The 22473-nt window shown below is 43.4% G+C and overlaps 1 protein-coding gene across 4 annotated transcripts in view; it reads right to left on the bottom strand.

Moving 5' to 3' along the window:
• Positions 1-21579, bottom strand: part of SLC39A8 (solute carrier family 39 member 8) — a 52394-nt gene extending 30815 nt beyond the window's left edge. For 3 of the 4 annotated variants that reach the window (XR_012904055.2, XM_025186574.3, XM_089778054.1), the window contains exons 1-3: positions 21242-21365; positions 20820-21141; positions 5389-5557 (exon numbers count right to left, since the gene is read on the bottom strand). Coding sequence is in view for 3 of the 4 variants with exons in the window: in XM_025186574.3 (XP_025042359.1) it covers positions 5389-5557; positions 20820-21050 (400 nt within the window). In the remaining variant the exon portion in view is untranslated. The other variant, XM_006126897.5, reaches the window with a different exon arrangement.
• Between the last annotated feature and the right edge of the window lie 894 nt (positions 21580-22473).

Genomic DNA, 22473 nt, shown 5'->3' with positions numbered 1-22473 from the left:
GCCGCCCAGGCGGCGGCAAACGGGCTTTGCTCCCGGGCAAACTAGCAAAGCCGCCCAAGCGGCGGCTTTGCTCGGGTGTCCCTGGTCTCCTGGGGGGGGGGGGAAGGGGGCACAGCTAGTGCGCCCCCCCCCCAGCAGACCAGGCTTTTGTTGCGGGACGCCTCGGGTAGAGCAGCTGGGGTGCTGCCAGGTTGGTCCTGTGGGAACCTACCGGGCAGCGCCCCAGCTGTTCTGTCCCAGGCTCCAGATTCAGCAGCTGTTGAAACTGATCAGGCTGATTCCAGGAAGCTGGGGGTAGAGCAACTCTGCCTCTGGCTTCCTGTAGTCAGCCCCTGGTCAGTTTCAGTGGCAGCAGCTGAATCTGGAGCCAGTTCCGACTTGCATACAAATTCAACGTAAGAACAAACCTATAGTCCCTATCTTGTACGTAACCCGGGGACTGCCTGTAGTATGCAGACTCCCAAGGATCTGTGGACTTCAGGTTGAGAGCCACTGAACTAGGGAAAAGAACACCACCAATTGCAGGACCTAAACTCTTTTATACTTCTCCACCTGACTTTGGTAAGTTAAAAAGGGACTCATCTCCCTCAAACAAGCAGATTCCTGGAATGCATTTAATGGACACTCATATCTGAAAAGGCAAATTTGTTATCTCTGGTTATCAGCTGTGCAGTGTGCGCAGATCTGCTCTGAAGAAGCAAGGGAGGAGACTGAGTAGGATGTTTTATGTTTGCCTGGCTGCTACACTTCTGCAGCTCTCTCCTGTTACTTCTCAAAGAGGCAAGAACATGATTTTGCCCACACTTAGTTATCTGTGCAGTACTATTTATTTAACAATCAATCTACAAAGAAAATAGATGTGTATTAGATGCTGCCTTTTAGCATTTTCTCTGTTTCTGTAGCAGCATTTCATAATTGCTGAGTTATGAACTTTGTAATGAATATTGGAATTAAAAATCATATTTTGGCCTCTAAAATATTCTCTATTTTAGGCTCCTGCAATACAGAGGAAGGTAGTGGGCCGCTGAACATTTTCTGTCCATCTCAGAGAGCAAGCTGCTTCTCTTATCTTGTTGCTAAGAATTGGCAGAGTAAAAAATAAAAAGGATGGTCACAATAGTGTAGGTGGTTAATTATTGTTCAAGCTTTAAATGCACAGGCTATTTAACCCACTCAGAAAAGTAATATACTTCCTCTACTCTGTCTAGATACTTACATGGCTCTTATCAGGATAGCTGAGATCCTCCTCTTTGGCATATTGTTTTTATTATTATTTATGATTATGATGGTTATTATTAATAAACAATGCAATGTTAGCATTGTCTAATAGCCAGAAAAAGAAGCAACATATTCCAAATACAAAAACAGCCTGTCCTCAAACTCTAACAAGTAGAAATCCACTATATCTTTTATTACATATTTATATTTATTTCTGCCCTGGGTTATAGTAGAAGAAAAAAATTATTTGGTTATTATTTCAATAATGCCATTACTTTGTTGATTTAAATTGTTCTTTACTCCAGCTTTGTGTGTTTATTATTATTTATGGTAGCATCTAGAAGACTTGACCCATTGTGCTAATCATGGTACAAAAAACATTCGCAGCCTCACAGTGCTCACAGTCTAGGATTATAAAATGTAAAGGGCTTACCTTTTAAGTAATAGTTAAATTAATGATCCATATGAAAAACTAAACTTGTTTTGTTAATTCTATTATAACCAAGACAACCACAGTAAATGGAGCTCATGGATTTAATTAAGTCCTAAGCAGCATTAAATCAAAGTTCATTTTATTTATTTTCTTTTATAGCACTCTTACAAAGCACCTATAATTCGGAAAAAGAAAAGTAAGCAAAAATGTTCCCACAGATAGAAAGATTGAAATCTAGAAAATTCTTATGGAAAAGTCTTTAAATTCTCCCACAAGGAATTTGCAAGTTCTCTTCCAAATCTTCACTGAAGTTGCTACCATGTACAGTGGTTCTCATCCGGGTTTTGGGGGCCTGGTGGGGTGGCTGTGAGCAGGTTTCAGGGGGTCCACCAGCCAGGACCTGTGTTAAACTTGCAGCAGCCCAGAGCAGAAAGTCTAGGCCCTGCCATGCAGGGCTAAAGCCCGGTGTCTTCCCACCCAGGGCTGAAGCAGAAGCCTGAACAACTCAACTTCATGGGCCGTCCTATGGTATGGGGCCCTGGGCAGTTGGCCCATTTGCTACTGAGGCTGTTAAGAGGGAGTTAATTGACTAATCATGTAGTTGATACAATTTGTATCGACTACACAATTAGTCGATAAGGGAAGGTGCTCAGCCCCTGCTCACACTCGTCCAGGAGCTCCCCCTGCTGCAGCTCTGCAGTTTAAATGTACAGTAAAACTCCGATGGTCTGGCATCTGATGGCCCGGCACTCCAGATGGTCCAGCACCATCAGGAACCCGGAAGTGCTCCGGGCAGCCGGACCATTGGAGCTACTCTGCCCCCAGCTTCCCGGATTCAGCCACTGCTAAAACTGACCAGCGGCTGACTCCAGGAAGCCCGGGACAGAGCAGCTCTGCCTCGGGCTTCCTGGAATCAGCCCCTGATCAGTTTCAGCAGCAGCTGACTTGGGGACTCCTGGGGCAGAGCAGCTGGGGGGCTGCCAGGTTGGTCCAGTAGCTCCAAGGAGCGGTGCTGCCGGAGCAACCCGGCAGCGCCCCAGCTGCTCTGCCCCAGGAGTCCCCAAGAGCAGCTAGGGTGCTGCCGGGTTGGTCTTGCCGCGCCAAGGGTTGGTGCTACCGGACGAACCCGGCAGCGCCCCAGCTGCTCTGCTGCAGACGTCCCCGATTCAGCCGCTGCTGAAACTGACCTGGGGCAGAGCTGGACTATTGGAAGGGAGGGGCTAGGAGGGGTCGGAGCCCCTCATAGCCCCCTCTTCTGATAGTCTGGCATATCTGATAATCTGGCACCCCCTGGGTCCTAAAGGTGCCAGATTATCGGAGGTTTACTGTAGTAAGGGCCGAGCACCCCCAGCACCCTCTCCTGTTACCTCCCTCCCCACACACTTGCTGCCTCTGATACAGAAGCAGCAAGGGGGAGGGAGTGAGTAGTCAAGTGGATGATGCAACTAGTCGCTTACATCCCTACTTGCTACACTTTAATGCCAGCCCTGGCTTTTAGATGCAGAAAACCAGTTGTTGTGGGACAGGTGAGCCGTGGAGTTTATCACATGTTGGGACATGCAGTTTCCAACATTAAGACTGAAATCCATTCTCTCTCCTATAAATTAGGTCCAGACTTGGGATTCCTGGCAGGTTGTTAGCCTGGACCTCATCAAAGCAAAGTGTAGACACTTTGCTAAACTCTGGCCTCCAATTTTGGTCTTGGGGGGCTTATAACCTCACTTAAGTACCAAAATAAGTAGCCTAATGTTAAGAGATCACAAAGCTAATGGGAAGTGTGGGTGATCAATACCACTGAAAAATAGAGAACTCATTTAGCTGCTTTCTTATGAATTTAGGCATGAATTTAGGCACTCAACTTTAAATAACTGAACTCTTTGGGGGGGTTTTGTTTGAACTCAGGAGCAATATGAGCCATAAAATATAAACAGTGAGCTCCAAGGTAATAGTATACCTGCCTCTGCCTTGGGATCATAAATTATAGTGATTTGATTAGAAAAACCTCTCATTCTAAATTATTTTTATTAAATAACTACTTATTCCACTAAGATTACCATCTGATACTAGTGTTCCACACAGCACAAAAGCCTGCAAGAACAAATTACTGCATAGCACTACACAGCATTTTACATTGACACTATGGTAACTCATAGAACTAGAAAAACTTAAACAATGAATGTTCCTTTAGCACCTTAGAGACCAACTGACTATCTGCAAGTTCATTGGCTTCTTACAAGAAGATGGAATTTTCTTTCTCCCGCTCATCTATATTAGCTCCAAATTGTCTTCAAATCCCCCAGACTGTTTATAGCAGTGAATACAGGAGCTACTACAAAAACTCAGGTCTGGCTTCGGTCTCTATTACTCCTTATTTCTAAGAGATGAAAAGTGTGTAAGGTGCATGACAAAACAAGATATAGGCTCTGACATGGACGACTTTACAGGGGCTACATCTACGCTACAAGTTTTGCCACAAGAGCCTATGCAAATGAAGGACAGATTCACATCTTCTTGTGCTTTATTTGCATACTCTCTTCCAATCCATTTTTGCACTAGGGGTTTTTGATGTTTTAGATGTTTCCTTTTTGCGCAAAAACCCCTTTTTGCGCAAGATCCTTATGCCTCAAAAAAGGAGGAGGTATACCGATCTTGCATAAAAAGGAGTTTTTGCACAAAAAGGAAATGTCCACACTGCTTGTTTTTGCGCAAAAACCCCTAGCACAAAAATGGATTAGAAGAGAGTATGCAAATGAAGTGCGAGAAAATGCTAATCCATTCTTCATTTGCATAGGCTCTTGTGGCAAAACTCTTAGAGAAGACGTAGCCAGGGAGTACAACAATGAGGGTTATCAATAGACATACAAAGAGGAGGAAGGGAAAAGGAAAGAAAAGGATAACAATAAGATCACACCCTTACTCACTCAGTCATTTACACATCTAGGCCTCTATTTGCAGACAAGCAGGGCCTGATTTTCAAAGCTACTGAGCACCCAGAGCTCACTGAAATGAAGTTGCAGGTGCTCAGCTCTGTTTAAAGAGAGGCCTTTAAGTATTCTGGAAACATCACTTTGTGTAGCTCCATTGATTTAGCTACAGGATCAGGGGCCACTGTTGATTCCATTGTGATACCTGGTTTTGCACTTATTTCCTTCCCCTTAAAATAAAATAATAATAATAGTAAGTATTAGTATTTTACTATTAATTTCAGAGTCTGAAAAAAATGGGGGAATTAAGAACAGGCTTAAGGAGAAGTTCCGTGCACAGTGAACAGCAAGGAAGAAGGCACAAAAGCAGGAATGGGAAAAACAGATACGGAAAATTTCTCTGGGCAGAATACCCACTGTCTCCCCCAAAATAGCTTTGCTTCCTTGACCCCATCTGCAAATGACCATTCAAATGTCATCTCCTGTGAATCTTAATGGGACTTGCCCATCTAAAATGCACATTTAATATTCGCCCTGTAAAACCATTTCTCCCTGCAGTTACCAAAGACATCTTCTGTTTCAGATAGTAATAGTCAGTGAAATGGCTCTTATGCATCAGTGCATAAGCCACCCTCTAATGGAGATGATTGGGAAGAAAATTACCACTATATACAGGTTATTTCATAACCTCCCACAAGTTGGTTTATTGTAGTTTCCTCTGAACGTATCCTAGATTAGGCAGAAACAAATGGACACAATTCATCACTGCAAGTTCTACTCCTATTCTATTATGAAAGAAAGACGATTAACTACCTTGTGAAGGAGACGGAACAAATGTATTCTTTGGCTTTGACAAATTATCACAAGGGTGAAAAAGCAGCTGTTGCAAGACAGCTGGACACATTGCAGAGAAGTTGGAACTTGTTATCAGGCTGGTGTTCGGCAATCCATGAAATGAAAAGATGTCCTCCCCAGACATGCACTGAAAAAAAGTGAATAAAGATAATTTCATGTCAGTTTAATAAAGAGGTGAGAAATGAAAAGAATATTAGTGTTTTACAATGAAAATACAGGGTGGGATTTTTGAAGTAGCATCCTTTGCACATTCATCTTTTATGCATGAAAACACAACGATTGAAAATCCTTTGCTTTGCATGGGCAAAGCCACCTAACATACTTGGGAGCACAATTCACATAATCATAGAATCACAGAACTGGAAGGGACCTCGAGAGGTCATCGAGTCCAGCCCCCCGCCCTCAAGGCAGGAACAAGCTCCATCTACACCATCCCTGACAGATGTCTATCTAACCTGTTCTTAAATATCTCCAGAGAGGGAGATTCCACCACCTCCCTTGGCAATTTATTCCAATGTTTGACCACCCTGACAGTTAGGAATTTTTTCCTAATGTCCAATCTAAACCTCCCTTGCTGCACTTTAAGCCCATTACTCCTTGTCCTGTCCTCAGAAACCAAGAGGAACAAATTTTCTCCTTCCTCCTTGTGACACCCTTTTAGATATTTGAAAACCGCTATCATGTCCCCCCTTAATCTTCTTTTTTCCAAACTAAACAAGCCCAGTTCATGAAGCCTGGCTTCATAGGTCATGTTCTCTAGACCTTTAATCATTCTTGTCGCTCTTCTCTGTACCCTTTCCAATTTCTCCACATCTTTCTTGAAATGTGGCGCCCAGAACTGGACACAGTACTCCAGCTGAGGCCTAACTAGTGCAGAGTAGAGCGGCAGAATGACTTCACAAGTTTTGCTTACAACACACCTGTTGATACAACCTAGAATCATATTTGCTTTTTTTGCAACAGCATCACACTGTTGACTCATATTCAACTTGTGGTCCACTATGACCCCTAGATCCCTTTCCGCCATGCTCCTTCCTAGACAGTCGCTTCCCATCTTGTATGTATGGAACTGATTGTTCCTTCCTAAGTGGAGCACTTTGCATTTCTCTTTATTAAACCTCATCCTGTTTACCTCTGACCATTTCTCTAACTTGCTAAGGTCATTTTGAATTATGTCCCTATCCTCCAAAGAAGTTGCAACCCCACCCAGTTTGGTATCATCTGCAAACTTCATAAGCGTACTCTCTATCCCAATATCTACATCATTGATGAAGATATTGAACAGTACGGGTCCCAAAACAGACCCTTGAGGAACTCCACTTGCTATCCCTTCCAGCAGGATTTAGCACCGTTAACAACAACTCTCTGACTATGGTTATCCAGCCAATTATGCACCCACCTTATTGTGGCCCTATCTAAGTTATATTTGCCTAGTTTATCAATAAGAATATCATGCGAGACCGTATCAAATGCCTTACTAAAGTCTAGGTATATGACATCCACTGCTTCTCCCTTATCCACAAGGCTCGTTATCCTATCAAAGAAAGCTATCAGATTAGTTTGGCATGACTTGTTCTTCACAAACCCATGCTGGCTATTCCCTATCACTTTTATTACCTTCCAAGTGTTTGCATGAGATTTCCTTAATTACCTGCTCCATTATCTTCCCTGGGACAGACGTTAAACTGACCTGGGTTGTTCTTATTCCCCTTTTTATAGATGGGCACAATATTTGTCCTTTTCCAGTCTTCTGGAATCTCCCCTGTCTGCCATGATTTTTCAAAAATCATAGCTAAAGGCTCAGATACCTCCTCTATCAGCTCCTTGAGTATCCTGGGATGCATTTCATCAGGACCTGGTGACTTGCTGACATCTAACTTTCCTAAGTGATTTTTAACTTGTTCTTTGTGTATCCTATCTTCTAAACTTACCCTCTCTCTGCTTGTATTCTCTGCTTGTATTCACTAATAAGTCAATGGAACTTGTTTCTAAGTCACTGGACTTTGGAAAATTTTCTGTGTAATTATGACCAGTTATCTCATTGAAAATGCTGGTTCACTGAACATAAAACTAGTCTCACAACTAAAGAAATCTAAAAATATTTAGGGTACCATTAAAATCTCAATGACAACATATCAAGTAATGATAGTTACTGCACCAATCATTATTCATGTAAATAAATATTTCAATCACATGCTATTTTATGTCTCAGTAAACTTGAATTAGACAGTCCTAAGGGATCTTATAGTAAGTTGTTTGCAATGGTTCTTATCTATTTCATAGCAGTGACAGAACAAATCGGAGTATACTCACTTTAACATGAAATAAGATTCCACTAAGATATGTACCTCGTGCTCATTAGCCCCTTAGCATAGGACAAGCCAGTAGTTCCTCCTGTGCTAGCCTGAATATATTTTGTTAGAGTATGTCAAGCCAGGAATTCTTTTCAACATCCAGCTAATAGACAGAAATCTTGATTGAAGTTGTGCAGATATGTAAGGATTTGTTTCACAGTAACAAACTTTTCATTCACACACTTTTCTATGACAGTTCCTGAAGTAGTTCTTCAGAGGAGTATATCCAAGAAACAAAAGTTTTCACATGCCAAGAATGAGTCATGAGACAAGGTGAAGTCAAATTTTCTGTCTATACAAGACACTGCAAAATAGTTAAACCTAGAATGTCTGAGATTATAAAAGTTTGGGGGCTTTAAGGCGTTTTAGAAAATATGTATTAAGGGCTGCTGCCACAGGGTGTTTCCCAGGGTTCCTGGCCACGGCTGCCTGTCTACCCTACCCCACTGCCAGGCCCAGTCCTTCTGCCACTGGGGATTCTAAGGCCAGGGCTGCCTGCCTCCACCAATGCTGTTTCAACCGGGGAGTTCCTTGGCCAGCGCTACCCAGTCTCTTTGGCCCTGCTGCCACTCGGGGTTTCCTGGGGTTCCCAGTTGTGAGATTGCTGGCAGCTGGGCAACCACAGTAGCCTTCCCCAGCTGGAACTGGGATTCCCCAACTGGCTGGCCCAGCTGACTCTGGGGGTTCCCTGGCCAAGATGGGGGCTTCTCAGCTTGGGCTCCGTAGCCCCCGTGTTCTCTCAGCTGGCTCTCACTCCTCACTCCACAGCTCTTTGTCCAGCAACATCCCTGACCCTACCAGACCACAGATGTTGACAGACCAGAGAGTCCCGGATTTGGGAGGTTCAACCTGTACATATCTTGCAACACTTGCTACAACAATGTCTGTCCCCCTTTCGGGTGACATTACCTCATGCAAATTGTAACCAAACTTGTTTGTCTGAGCGATTGGCTGAACAAAAGAAGTAGGAATGAATGGAGTTGTAGGCTCTAAAGTTTTACATTTTTATTTTTGAATTCAGATATTTTTGTACATAATTCTACATTTGTAAGTTGCACTTCCATGATAAAGCAATTGCACTACATTACTTGTTAGATGAACTGAAAACTTCTATTTTTTGTTTTATACAGTGCAAATATTTGTAATCAAAATAAAGTAAGCACTGTCCACTTTCTATTCTGTGTTGTAATTGAAATCAATATATTGGAAAATGTACAAAATACTCAAAAATATTTAAATAAACAATATTCTATTATTGTTTACCTGAGCAATGAATTGCATGATTAGTTTTCTTTAATCACCTGACAGCCCTAGGGATGTAAAATCTCATTTAACTTGCTAACAGGTTAAACATATTGTTTATCTGGTAAACCCTTTAAAGGAGGAGCGAGTGGAGGGCTGCCCCCCTCTGCCTGCCACTGAGCTAAAGGTCCTCTCTACCCCATCCACTGCAGGCAGGGACTGCACCAGCATCCCAATCAGAGCAGCCCCTGCCTGCAGTGGACCTGGGCCTGCCGCAGACAGAGGCTGCACTGGCCGGGCCACCAGACTAGCCCTTGTCTGCAGTGCACCCTCTACAGGGATAGAGCACTCCCCTGGCCACACCACATGGGGGAGCTGCTTCGGCAGCCACCAGTTAAGGTTAACTGGTAAGCCTTGCCGGTCAACCAGAGACCCCACAGAGGGCCCAGGATCTTATCAAACATCTGTGTTGGAAGACTCCAGAAGCTCTCCAGTAGATATTACTAAAGAATTTCTTCGGTTTGTTGAATTCACGTCACTCTCAGCTATAAAGAAAAAAGATGACCAATGTTGAAACTGCATTGCAGCTGTATTTGTCACGTGATCACAACTGTAGTGGAGAACGTTCCTTCTCTCTCCATAGGTCAAAAATGTGCCCGATCCACCATGGCACAAGAGCATCTCAATGTTCCTCTTGTGCAGTGAGAATGAAATAATCGGGTCTTTGAATTACGATGACAAAGCTAAAGCTAGTGAAAAAAATGTTTTTTGAAGAATTGAGTGTAGAATAAACATGTTAATATGTATTTATGTAACTATGTATATAGATAAATGTTTGAGAACTTCATAATTTGTTTGAAATATGCGTTTAGGCCCTTCCCTCCCATTAGCCTTAGACTTCTCATAACCCTCATCCAGCCTTACCTTGGCTAAGAGCACTGTATAATTGCAAAGTATTATTATGATTTTCTGACCAGACAACACATGCCTCATTTGGGACTGGAAGAATGCGATCAGACACAGGGGCACAGACCAAACAATAAAAATGAAGTGAATACAGTACTATATTAAACGTAAACTATTAAAAATAAAGTGAAAGCAGCATTTTTATTTTGCCTAGTAAAGTTTCAAAGCTGTGTTAAGCCAATGTTCATTTGTAATTTTTTTAAAGAATCATAACATTATGTTCAGAGTGACAAACAGCCTCCATTCCTCAGGTATTCATAGCTCTGACATTCTATTGTAAGTAGAAATAAAGTCAAGCAGGAACATAAATAAAATGCAATAATTTTGAAAACACAGTTGAACAATCAATATTACCATCTTTGTGATATTTTGAAGTTGTTTCCATTGTGAAGATGGATAAAACAAAAAGTCAATATATTGAAATTTTTCATAAAACAAAAAGTTCCAAATCAACTTTAAGTCTTGAAACATAATGGCATTCCTGAAGCAAAGTGTTTTATTGAGGTTTGTGAACCAAATCAAAACTATTTCTTTTCAAGACAGTTCAACATTGAAATTCACTTGAAAGGAAAATTACTAAACTGCTCTCCTTATAGTCTGTGTGTATTCTTTGGGGCAAATGTCTGTTAGGCCACGTCTATACTGCGTGGAAGATCGATGCTGCCATGGTTGATCTTCCTGGGTTCTAATGAAGCCCTGCTAAATCGAACTCAAAGGGCGCCCTTGTCAGCGCCACTACTCCAGCTCCTCACAAGGAGTAAGGGAAGCCAACAGGAGCGTTTGCGCTCGTTAACCTCCTGCTATGTGGATAATGCAGAAATGCAGTGCAAGATGCTACGTAATTAACATTGCTGGAATTGTGTATCTTAAGTCAACCTTCTGCTGTAGTATAGACCAGGCCTTAGAGAAAGGCCCTTCTGTGACTTTCCTGCATTCCCATTGGCTGTGTCTAGACTGGCCAGTTTTTCCAGAAAAATCAGCCGCTTTTCCAGAAAAACTTGCCAGCTGTCTACACTGGCCACTTGAATTTCCACAAAAGCACTGACTTCCTACTGTAAGAAATCAGTGCTTTTTGTGGAAATACTATGCTGCTCCCATTCGGGCAAAAGTCCCTTTTGCGCATAAGGGCCGGTGTAGACAGCTAAGATTTGTTTTCCACAAAAGAGCCCCGATCGCGAAAATGGCGACCGGGCTTTTTTGCGGAAAAGCTCGTCTAGGTTGGCACAGACACTTTTCCGCAAAAAGTGCTTTTGTGGAAAAGCGTCCGTGCCAATCTAGATGCTCTGTTCCAAAAATGCTTTTAATGGAAAACTTTTCCATTAAAAGCATTTCCGGAAAATCATGCCAATCTAGACGCAGCCATTGTGAAATTAAAGCAGCTCCTTCCCACAACCGTCACATCTATGTATTAAACTTAAGTACTGTAAACATGTTCCAGTTTTACCTAACCCTGGCTCTGCAATATGTGTTTTTCTGCTAAGACAAAGACGCACCTTTTTGGTGGGGGGGGGAATGGCCTAAACTTCTAGTCTTTCGTATTGCAAAGAAAATATTTAGTATGTGAGCCAAATGGGCATTGCTAACTTTCTGAATCTTAGGTCAGGTGCACTGAAACAAAAGCTCAAAAGAGAACTACACACACACACACACACACACCCCAGCCCTGTCAGCTCAGAATACTAATAAATGAACGTCCTCAAGGGCACCATTGGATGGCAGAAGTCTCCTATGCCCTTCTACCTCCTTCCCCGAATTTTATACAGAACATTTGCTCCTGGCACACACAGCTTAGCCCCCGGTGAAGCTCCGAGTGTCTAATGTGAGTTCTGCTGAGGAGATGTGCTGCTCTCAGCTTGTGCCCCTGGAGCAGGGAGTCAATATTTTGTTTATAAATAGAGGGAGGGTGATGGAGATAAGAAAGGGATGGTAATTCAAATAAGAATCTGGAAGTTAAATGGAAAACAGAAATCCCTCTGGGACTGACAGCATGAAAAGTAACAGAGGTCAGGAAGGATGGAGAATGAGAGTCAAATGAGCGATCGCTTAACCCCCAATGGGCAGCAGGTTCTGCCCCCATGCTGGGTTGTATAGCAATGGCTGCTGTGCAATTTTACATTTTATCTGAAAACCATTTTGTTTTGTCATTTTTTGTTTTGAGTTTGAGACTAGGAAAGAATAAGAAAGGGTCATATGAGTATCAGATGTGTTTATGCCTCAAATTCTTAGGGTTTCAGCTGTAGCCAGGCCAATTCCAGAACAAAGAACAGATTTGCATCCGCATAAAGTCAACAAATATCATTTGTAATATTCATTGGGCACTATCCATGTGCACAGCATTTTTCAGAATATGCCAGAAAAAGTATTCCCTGCACCGAGGCATATAAAATGTGTAGCCCTGACTCAGATATTTAAGTATGAAGTATATGGATAGTAACATGTGCTCAATAACTCTGAGTGGAAGTACTAAAAACAGTGAAATTTTACTTAAGGACTAGAAGATTTGACCCTCCAATCCTTTTTCAAGCGAAAGAACTGCCAAGCGCTCCTCTGCCTGTTTATTTTCCTTTCCTGCCTGCAATGCCCCCTTCCCCACTCCCCCCCCCCCCAACATATACCTCTCAACACTTAATTTTTTTCTTCAGCTTTAAAATGTGGAATTTTCTTGGTGTTAGGTTTTAAATATTCTGAGAGAACTGCTTCTCAACCACTGTTGTGTTGAGGAGCCTTCAGGAATGTTAAACACAAGTGCAGTGTTGCCAACTCACACAATAATTATCATTTTCCTTAAAGCCCTAGTTCCTGGAATCAAGTGGACGTGCGATGATTTGAGCCTTCATTCTTAAAGAAAAAATGAAAGTGTCTAACCCTTGTGGCTATGGAGAAAGCTTCAAAATGTAAACCCCAGAGCACCCTAAAGACTCAAAATGCAGACAACAAATAAAAAGAATACCAAATCTCTTATTTTTACATAATCATGATTTTCAGTGAACCTAACTCAAGACTTTTAAATACTTGGAGGTTGGCAATAATGTGAGTGTTACTTTCAAGTCACGTTCACTACCATTTAAAGTCAGTTTCTAGTCTATTGCTTGTAGTTTGGTAACACCCCCTTAGAACTCCTGCCCTCTCAAGTATAAGTTAATGGGGTTTCTTGTCTTGATAGAATGTTAGTAAAAGTTTAATGATAGAAAGTAATCTAGATTTTTCTACAATTGTTGTATTCAAAAGTAAGAATAAACATTAAAATTGTATATCTAATCAGTGCCCCTTCAGTGACTTGAAAGAAGATTTCGGTCTTTTGGCTAAGATCAAGTTTATTCATTTTTTTCTTTATGTAGGAATTAGATACAGTGCTCTTGTCAGTTAATTTCAAAGCAGTTTTTTCTTCAGATAATAAAACTAGAGTTTTCAGCTGCATAAGCTGTCCCTCGAATAACTGTTAAAATCACCCTCTATCAGAACCTGAAATGACACTCCTGAACACCTCAAATACATTATAGTTATTTTTTTCAGGGGACCTACTTAGCAATGAAAATTCAAGAGGAAAAATGTCTGTACACAAAATGAAATTGTATGCTTCTACAGAGGATCTCTTTATATCAGCGTTTCCCAAACAATGGGCCGCAGCCCGATACCGGGCTGCGGGAAAAAAAGTACCAGGCCTCACTGTGGCTACCAGGGTGTTCCGGGCTCCCACTGTTCCCCACGCCCTCAGCCAGGCTGGGCGGATGCAGCCGTATGTTTCAGGCTCCCGGCAGAGGGATAGTGAGGGTTACCAGGTGAGCTCTTATTGCTGGTTGTGGAGGGTAGGAGGGGGAGTTGGATATGGGCTGCAGGGTCGGGGCAGTAGAGCTGCCCAGGGGAGATAGGGAGGGGAACTGGCTGGCAGAAGCAGGGCTGGCTGTGGAGGGCGGGGGGGAGGAGAAGCAGGGCTGGCCAGGGGGGCAGGAGCAGTGGGGCTGGCCAGGGGAGATTGTGCGCGGGGGGGGAGGGGGAGAGGGAGGGGAGAGAGCACCTGGGAGAATACTTCCAAAACTGGCAGGTAGGAGCAGTCTTTGCAAGTACAATAGGTATCAGAATAGTTGCTTGCATACTCAATCAATTTTTTCCTCATAGGCTTGTTTGTACTAGAGAAAGGGGATCTGTTATAGGTGCAAACAGCTTTAGTTTCCTAAGCTCTGTGTCTTCTATCATAAGCAATAGAAGTTCCAAATTGTAAATATCTGAGCTTATGTTGGAATCTTGTTTGCATTCTAAGAGACTTTTCAGGAATTGCAGGATTGCAAGTCACTTTGTTACCACCTGCCTCCAGCAGAGGGAATCTTATCAATACTAGTTGAGTGTTAGCTCTGAAATATGACCAGCCTGTTACCCACTCACTCTCCTCTGGGCTACCCCAACCCTGTTTGTAGTTTGCAGATCGACAACAGATGTAATCCCAATTTGTGGTGTTGAGCCCCTGATTACTGGTTAAATTCTGGCAACACCCAGATCATGTTCCCAAAGGAGAGACAGGAACAAACATTTAAAGCAGAGTGCATTTGATATTTATACAGTCTAAATTTTACTCCATAGCCTCCTATCTAAAGGTATTTCTCACCCAATCTTCTCTTCTCTGTTTCCCAGTCCAGTTGAGATCCCTTCTCCCTGAAGCAGGGTCACTGTATTTTACTCCTTAGATAAAGGATGTCAGTGTCTTTGCACCCTTAACACACAACAAAACAGTTTTGATGTTCACCTCAAGAGAGGGTTCTCTTTCCCTCTGCTTAGTAGGAATGGTAGAAGTTGTTTAATAAAGTAACCACGTAACCACTAAAAACCTTAGACGTTACATGCCCTGCAGGCTCTGCAGTATAAGGCAGAGCCCACAGCAAAGCCTTCCTAGGAGCAGAGCCACCAGGCCCTGCCAGCCCTGATCCCAGGGAGGCAGCTTTGCTGTGGCAGCAAACCCACCTCCCCAAGAGCAAGGCAGAGTTTAACAGATAATCGGTTAAACTCTAACATCCCTACTACTTACCTCTTCCTGTTGATTTTCAGCTCAGATCTCATCAGCTCTTTGGTAGCATTTGACTTACAATGCTAATATACTTCTTAGAGAGACAATCTGGGTCAGGTAATATCTTTTATTAGACCAATTTATTTTGGTGAGAGAGACAAGCTTTCATGTCATCGAAAACTTCTTCTTCGGGTCTGAAAAATCTTGTCCCTCTTACAAGATGGTCCAGTAGACAATATTACCTCACCTATCAGGTCTCTCTAATATCCTGAGACCCACATGATATTAGAGAGCTACACTGCATACAAGACTTCTACTGTATAACATACAATGCACTATCATACTGCTCAGAGTAGGGATGCTAGATATTGGCTAATTGAACAATAATGTAACAATCAAATGTTAGTGGTTACACAATTATTCAATAGTCCCTGGCCGGAGTGGGAGGTTGGGGGAGAGAGAGAAGAGACCAGCAGCCAGTGCACTCCCAGCACAGAGGCAGCAGTGTGGGCCTAGGAGGGCAGATGGCTCCGCGGGATCTGGTGCTCGTGGGGAGCCAGCTCCCCATGAGCACTACCTCCCCTGCTGCTACAGAGGCAGCAAGGGGGAGGTGTGTGTGTAGTCAACAGGATTAACCACTAAACCCTAGCTTATCAGTTAATCATGTAGTGGACTATACATTGACATCCCTATCTTAGAGATGTCTCCCATTCTTTTGATGAACCCAGGACACTCCTCTATACTCCAGCAACCTCTGTCAGTTACTATCCATGTAGAATAGTGATAGAAATGTAGCCGTGTTAGTCTGGGGTAGCTGAAGCAAAATGCAGGACAATGTAGCACTTTAAAGACTAACAAGATGGTTTATTAGATGATGAGCTTTCGTGGGCCAGACCCACTTCCTCAGATCAAATAGTGGAAGAAAGTAGTCACAACCATATATACCAAAGGATACAATTAAAAAAAAATGAACAAATATGAAAAGGACAAATCACATTGCAGAACAGGAGGGGGATGCGGGGGGGGGGGGAAGGAAGGAAGGTAAGTGTCTGTGAATTGATGATATTAGAGGTAGGGAGAGTGGGATGTTTGTGAGTTAATGGTATTAGAGGGGATAATTGGGGAAACTATCTTGGTAATGGGTGAGATAGTTCAAGTGTTTGTTGAGTCCTTTTTGGAAAGTGTCGAATTTTAACATGAATGACAGTTCAGAGGATTCCCTTTCAAGTGCAGATGTAAAAGGTCTTTGTAGCAGAATGCAGGTGGTTAAGTCATTGAGACTTAACAACAAACCCCATTGCCAGCTTTGTCCACATATTCATTCTGCAGATACCATTATTGGACCTAACCAAGTGAGTTATAAGATCAAGAACACATATTCCTGCGCATCCAGAAATATAATCTATGCTATCATGTGCCGAAAGTGTCCGTCTGCTATGTACATTGGACAAACATCTCAGACACTTCGCCAAAGGATTAATGCCCACAAAACAGATATCAGACAAGATCACAAAGAGAAAACAGTTTCTTGCCATTTTAACCAGAAAGGACACTCTCTCAATGACTTAGCCACCTGCATTCTGCTACAAAGACCTTTTACATCTGCACTTGAAAGGGAATCCTCTGAACTGTCATTCATGTTAAAATTCGACACTTTCCAAAAAGGACTCAACAAACATTTGAACTATCTCACCCATTACCAAGATAGTTTCCCCAATTATCACCTCTAATACCATTAACTCAAACATCCCACTCTCCCTACCTCTAATATCATCAGTTCACAGACACTTACCTTCCTTCCTCCCCCTCCCCCGCATCCTCCTCCTGTTCTGCAATGTGATTTGTCCTTTTCATATTTGTTCATTTTTTTTAATTGTATCCTTTGGTATATATGGTTGTGACTACTTTCTTCTACTATTTGATCTGAGGAAGTGGGTCTGGCCCACGAAAGCTCATCATCTAATAAACCATCTTGTTAGTCTTTAAAGTGCTACATTGTCCTGCATTTTGCTTCAGTTACTATCCAGTGGTTCTTCAGCTATGCATGCAATCAGCACAATTAGGACAAATGCATGAATTGTCAAGCATAAGTATATATTTGTGATGACACCTACCAACAGACTTCTGTAAACTGGCATGGGACAACTGAATGCACATATACTGAGGGGGTCTATTTCATTGGAAGAACCATTATAATAGGAACATGTAGGGATAACATATTGAAGTATTAAAAATGATTCCCCCAAGTGGAAATGACTCCCCATAATTTGTTCCCTACAACTAAAAGTCTAAGTTTGTTAAAGTAGAAGCATATAATGTTTAGATTTATTCTTGTTAGTGTTATCAAGCTTGATAAGTGTTTAGATGTTTTATTATTTAAGATTGTTAAATGTTTATATTTATAGTTATTTCCCCTCTAGAATATAATTTGTTAGGAATGTAATATTAGGTGATGTAACTTAAAACTGTTAAAAATATAATACTATGTAGCCAGAAACAGCTCCCCTCTCTGTGTCCCAGGGCACGCTCAAACTTTTGCAAGTGGCTCCTTGTCCAGCCACTAACTCTGCTCTGGGAGCCAAGCCCTGTAATTGACTAAGGGCATTGTTACACAATTGACGCCTGTTCTCTTCAAAGCATTGTGAAGCACTTAACCCTAATCGCAAAGTGAAACATTGTAACTATAACAATAACTAACTCAGCACTCAGAGAGAATGTTTTAAGAAATGCCACCAGAAACTTTTGTAACTTTTTGCAACTACAACTCTTGTACATGTAACAGTATTTTGTATAATAATAATTTATGTGAAACATTAATTAGGGAATGTATGTAAGAGAGAGGGAATGCTTGGACAATGAATGAATGGTTTGAGAGGTGCCAGCCTGAGAATGCAGCATCAAAGGGCTGAAGAAGGCGTCAGGTGCCAGTGCAACCAAAAGGTGTCAAGTGGAGAAAACCAAGTACTGGAGAAAACCAAGTACTGGAGGTCCACTCTATGAGATCACTGACAAGCACCTGGCAGCCACCCTGAAATCATCAGCATGATGCAGCAATTCCCATAGACTGGCATAGGAAGAAATTCCTATAAAGATTGGACCAAAAGACTATGGAGTCAGAGTCCAAAATTCTGCTGCCAGCCCACCAGGAGCTTCAGATGCGCATCTGATCAGGACTTCACTCCCCACTACCATCACTTGTGTACAGAGTACCTGGCCAGTATTCTGTCACAAGCAGCTTCCAGGCTGGTAACTATAACCTGAATGAATGAATGTTTATATATCATCTTTACAATAAATGTGGCTTTTTGCCTTATCCCCCCTCAAAATCCTGCTTGCTTTTATTGGTACAACAGAAATTGGTAAGTATTCAAAAAAAAAAAAAAAAACTCTGAATCACCCAGAATATTCTCATCTGTGTATAATACAGACCCCTCAACCTATGCAATAAGGCTGCCTCTCACTAAAACACACATTCAGCAAACAGAATTCAGAAGCAGAATAAGTCAGTCAAGAGACAGTTAAGTTATCCCAACTCTACCTTTAAGTGGGTGGCAGTTTTATAAGAAGGGGTTATTGCCAGCCCTCAAGATCCCCCTTCTCCTCAATTAAACATACTCTTTTGAGTTATTAGCCATGAAATTGTATAGAAAATTGGAACTAAAGTTGATTTTAAAAGCAACACTAGGTTTAAAGAGGAAGAGATCCAAGCTGTATATAGCAGGACTTACCAGATGAAAAAAAGTTATTTTCACAGACTGCAGCACATGGCATCTAGCCAGAATATTAACAAACTATTTCATGGGGGGGGGGAGAAAAAAGAGAGAGAGAGATAGGAAGAAATATGGAAAAGAAAGAATCTCTATACCATGGATCTTTTTATGAGAAAAAAAGTAATTGGTTTTCACATGGCAATGTCACTATAGCTCAAATCCTGATGTTCTATTTATGCAGCTTGCTGGATTTGACATACTGACTTTTTTCTGTTGCCTTGCTGCTAATATTCAGGAAGTTTTCCTGCTTCAGGACTGAGTAAGCAACCTCAAGATTTGATTCTATATACAAAACACACCAGCTGTGTCTACACTGGGCCACTTATTCCAGAAAAGCAGCCGTTTTCCAGAATAACTTGCCAGCTGTCTACACTGGCCACTTGCTTTTCCAGAAAAGCGATGACGATCTAATGTAAAATGGTCAGTGCTTTTCTGGAAAAACTATGCTGCTCCCATTTGGGCAAAAGTCCTTTTCCGGAAAAACTGTTCCAGAAAAGGGCCAGTGTAGACAGTATAGTAGTCTTTTCCGCAAAAAAGCCCGGATCGCGAAAATGATGATCGTGGCTTTATTGCGGAAAAGCGCATCTACATTGGCCATGGACGCTTTTCCGGAAAAAAGTGCTTTTCCAGAAAAGCATCCTACCAATGTAGACATGCTTTTTCCGGAAATACTTATAACAGAAAACTGTTCCATTTTAAGCATTTCCGGAAAAGGGTGCCAGTGTAGACCTAGCCACCTTGTATTCAGAAATTCACTGATAATAGTAAGGGAGTCCTTCACTATAAAGTTTCGTTTTAATCTGGTTCCACTGTATGAATAACTTTTGTATGTACACTGCATGAAGGAAGTGTCATGTACTGCAGCAGACTTTTAGTTTTGTCCTCCATCTGCAGCTGGGTGCAGAATATAACCAGACACAATGCCACAGGAAAGTGCAGTTGCAACGGACTTCAAGCAAATAAGACAGTGTAGCCTATAATGGAAGAGCTCCTGGCAATAAGTTTGCAAGCTGTGGTTATACCTGTTGATTTTAAAGGTCTACCTTTATTAACTTGTTACAAACATAAAAAGCAACATTTAAATAAAATCTTTTCTAAAGTAAATGGACCCTTTTGGAAGGGTGATATGTAACATGCACACATTTTGGATACTTATCTATAAATTACTCACATAGTTCTTCACAAACCATCCTGAGATTTACATCAATATTTCAACCTCTCTCTCTTACATACTTGTACCTCACCTCTGTTAGCACTGAGCTCTTAGCTGGACAGCTTTGTACCATTTGCTACTTAAAACATCTCAGCCCTGAGTTCCCCTATGCTGGACTGTTTCGCTGGCTACAAAACCAAGACTTCGGTGTAATTGTATTTCTGCCTAACTTCTGGATGTTATCTACTGATCTATAATTTATCTGCAAAAATATAAAATGGCAGAAAGTCAGCCTGCCTGCTGATGTCCCTGGCACCATCACCCCACACAACCCACCTGCAGACAGGACACTAAAGCTACATCCACACTGCAATGCTATTTCAGGGTACTGTAGTATCCTGAAATAGCTATCCCGCATCTTCACAGCTGGCCCATTTTTTCAGGCTTGCTATTCCAACATCCCACTAAATCTCATTCTACAAAGGGTACGGGACATTTCGGAATAGCACTTTATTTTGAAATATGATGAAATAAGGTATTTTGAAATAGCTTATGAGATACACAGTTTGTGTAGCTCAAATTGCGAATCTTATTTTGCATTATGGTGCAGTGTAGACGCACTCTAAAAGTGCCTGTTTCTGGTCTCCCCATCCTTACTGTGTCTGGGCTGCCCCTGAAGCAACTGGGAGCCAGCCCTCTGCAGTGCCTTGGGCAAAGCCAACCTGGCAAGCAGACCACAGGTGCTGAAAGTGGGGGGCAGCCCTGTCCCCAGGTTTGAAGTGGCTTCCCTTATAGGCAGGGTTGACAGTTTGGTTGAGTGGCTCTCAGCACCCCCCCAGACAGACAGAGGGGGGCTGGGCCAGGAGGGTCAGCCCTGCGGGGGGACGAGCGGCGCCAGCGCCCCTTACCTCGTTGTGGTGCAGCAGGTGGAGCTCTCCCAGGGTCGCTGCCCCCTGCCGCCCCGCGGCGCCCAGCGTCTGCAGCAGGCGGGTGAGCTGGGCGGCCGACAGGCTGCAGTTCACCCCGAACAGGCTGAGCACGTCGTCGGCGAAGTGGCCCGCGGCAGGGCCCTGCTGAGCCGAGGCCAGCGGGCTGAGAGCCGCGGTCAGCGCGAGGGCTGCTGCCAGCAGCCGGGGCATCTCCGCGCCGCGTGGCCCGGGGGCTTGGCTGTCTCGGCGCCGCTGGCGGGAGAAGCGATGCCAGCTGCAGCCCGGCTCCTCCTCGGCGCGCCTGCAAGAGAGCACAGGAGACTGGGCGATCAACCGAAGCCGCGCAGGGGCTAGGGTCGCCGGCGCTTAGGCACCGCCCCAGCGGTCTCCCCCGCCCTTACTTCGGCTCCGAAGCCGGCTCCCCGCCGATCGCTCCCGGGAATCGTTTTTAGCCTCCCTAAATACTCTCCCCGCTCCCAGCCCCTCCCCTCGGTCCTGCATTGCCTCTGTGCCGCTCCCCTCCCCGGTCACTTACACCGCCCTCGCCTCCTATCGCTGTCTCTGCCCGGAGTAAAGCCCAGAGGAGGGGCACGTGTTGCAATCCCACTGCCCCGACGGCGTCCGGCCCTTGCACGGGGTTAAAGATCGGTCGTGCAACCCGGCCGCTTTGCCTCTTCCAGCCAGAGTCGCCGACGTGACTCGGGTTAGAGAATAACTCTGCCTGAGCACCCCAGCTACCACCCAGCAACGAGTTAGCCTGATTTATCTTCCAGGCGTGGCAGGTCAGGAAAGTGGAGCTAGTGCTCCCGTGCGAGACCAAAGCAACTCCCGCTTCACTCCCCGAGGTGTGTCTCGCTCGCTCCCACACGACTCACCATGTTGCGAGTGAGGATTGAGGTTGGCGATGAAAGAGGAAACACCAAAGCTGATAAAGCCAGTGGATTGTGCGGGGCTTGAATTATGTGCCAAGGTGCTGTACACAGAGTTCCAGCTGCACTGAGTCAGCCCTACCAAAAATACACAAACCCCTCTATTATGTTGCTGTTAAAGCTATTAGCACTGCACAGCTGGTTTGTAACTGGAGGGAATTCCTTGCCCTTCAATTATGCTTGGTTTAAGCAGCAATGTATTAATGGAGCTGTGAAGTTCCCAGATGCTAGCAAATGCTAGATTGTGTCACCACGACTCAACCCATAATAAAAGGCGTCTGATTGTTATGTCAGGCTAGGAACATCCCAATGAAAAAATGGGATTCAAGCCATAGGGAGCCCAAAAACCCACAGTTCCTTCCTTGCCCCCCACCCTATGCTCCAGAGCAGTGGTTCGCTGATAGCAGTCTTCAGGTATCTAAATGGGTGTCAGAAGGAGGAGGGAGAAAAATTGTTCTCCTTGGCCTCTGATGATAGGACAAGAAGCAATGAGCTTAAACTGCAGCAAGGGAGATTTAGGCTGGACATTGGGGAAAACTTCCTGTCAGGGTGGTTAAATACTAGAATAAATTGCCTAGGGAGGTTTGTGGAATCTCCATCTCTGGAGATATTTAAGAGCAGACTAGATAGACATCTGTCAGAGATGGTCTGGACAGTACTGGGTCCTGCCATGAGGGCAGGGGACTGGACTCACCTCTTGAGAT

The sequence above is a fragment of the Pelodiscus sinensis genome, chromosome 4, assembly GCF_052426305.1.
Source record: "Pelodiscus sinensis isolate ZL-2025 chromosome 4, ASM5242630v1, whole genome shotgun sequence".
In the NCBI taxonomy this organism is placed as follows: domain Eukaryota; kingdom Metazoa; phylum Chordata; order Testudines; family Trionychidae; genus Pelodiscus; species Pelodiscus sinensis.
Note: the sequence above shows the minus strand (reverse complement) of the source record. Positions and strands in the feature narration are given on the sequence as shown.